At 61.2% G+C, this 1,326-nt stretch overlaps 1 protein-coding gene across 1 annotated transcript in view; it reads right to left on the bottom strand.

Moving 5' to 3' along the window:
• Positions 1 to 149, bottom strand: part of NPHS2 (nephrosis 2, idiopathic, steroid-resistant (podocin)) — a 9,991-nt gene extending 9,842 nt beyond the window's left edge. The window contains exon 1 of the mRNA XM_008594635.1: positions 129 to 149. Within this exon, the coding sequence (XP_008592857.1) occupies positions 129 to 149 (21 nt within the window). The remainder of the gene's footprint in view (positions 1 to 128) is intronic.
• Between the last annotated feature and the right edge of the window lie 1,177 nt (positions 150 to 1,326).

The raw sequence follows: 1,326 nt of genomic DNA, 5'->3' as shown, positions 1-1,326 counted from the left end.
AAGGACGGGGACAGTGACGATGCAGAGGCAGAGAGAGAGCCGCCCAGCCCCGGGAGTGACCCTCGGCCTGGCCCTGCTTGCAGGGTGGACGCCCGCCCAGCTTCCGCCTGCCCCACTGGGCCACTCACTGCCCCCGGGGCTGCCTCCATTTTCTCGGGTGGTGACAGCTCCGGCCCAGCTCAGCCAGGCCTGTCCTCCTCACCTGGCTCGGCTCCTCACTGAGCCTTCCCACTTGCTTGCGCCAGCACAGGGCTTCCCGGGGCCTGCGGGCCGGCCTCCCCTCCCACTCCCTCCACGGTTCTCTGGCAGGGCTGGTGGCATGGGCGTCCCCGGCCAGTGTCGGGAGGGCAGGGAAGTGTGGGTCGGGCTGACTGTCACTCCCCCGCATCCTGGGCTCTGGCCCCCGGTAAACTTCTCTGCGGCCACCAGTTTGGAAAAACACCTAGCTGATTTCTGGTTAGGAATGGTGTGGTCGGAGTGTTCCCGAGTTTGCTTGAACCTGCTGGAGAGCTGTCTGCGGGTGGGCACCGGAGTCAGTCCGCACCAGGGAGATTCAAAGGTGAGCCGTGTGCTGCGGGCTCCTCGCCCGAGGAGCTCACACTCTGGTGTGGGAGATAAGACAAGTACACAAATAACCTCGATACCAGGAGGAAGGTGATAAGTCCCGAGAAAGATCTACACAGTGCTACAAAGGCACCCAGAGCTACCGGTTGTCTGTGCCTAGCAGAAACCTGGAAGACTTCCTGGGTGAGGTGGTGCTGAGCAGGGAATTGAAGGCCCAGCCGATAGAAGAGGGTTGCAGAAGACACGTCCCAGCCCAGCCCAGTGCGCACAGAGCGGGGAGACGTCCAGCTAGAGAGGCGGAGACTCGGCAGAAAACACACACCCTGTGGGGCTGCCACTGCGAGATCCAGCAGCCCAGCCTAGTGCTCACAGAGTGGGGAGATGTCCGGCTAGGGAGGCGGAGACTTGACAGAAACCACACACCCTGTGGGGCCGCCACTGCGTGATCCAGCAGCCCGGGCCAGAGCACATGGAACAGGGAGAAGTCTGGCACGGGAAGTGGAAGCTCAGCAGAGACCACACACCCTGCAGTACCGCCCCATGATCCAGCAGCCCAGCAGAGTCCAAGCTGACCAGAGAGGTGGCTCCCTGGAGAGGCCCAAGACCCAAGGCAACCACACACACAAGGTACTAGAGGCCAACTGAGCAGTCACGGAGGTAGCCATACCAAATTGGCAACCACGGCAACATCTTAGTTACTTAATAGTCTCAAACCGGTGGACTGTGAAACCCCCTGCCACAATGAATAAACATCAAAAAAAA

Source organism: Galeopterus variegatus, unplaced genomic scaffold (assembly GCF_000696425.1).
Source record: "Galeopterus variegatus unplaced genomic scaffold, G_variegatus-3.0.2 Scaffold11219, whole genome shotgun sequence".
In the NCBI taxonomy this organism is placed as follows: Eukaryota; Metazoa; Chordata; class Mammalia; order Dermoptera; family Cynocephalidae; genus Galeopterus; species Galeopterus variegatus.
The sequence above is the reverse complement of the archived record's forward strand: the minus strand, read 5'-3'. Positions and strand labels throughout refer to the sequence as shown.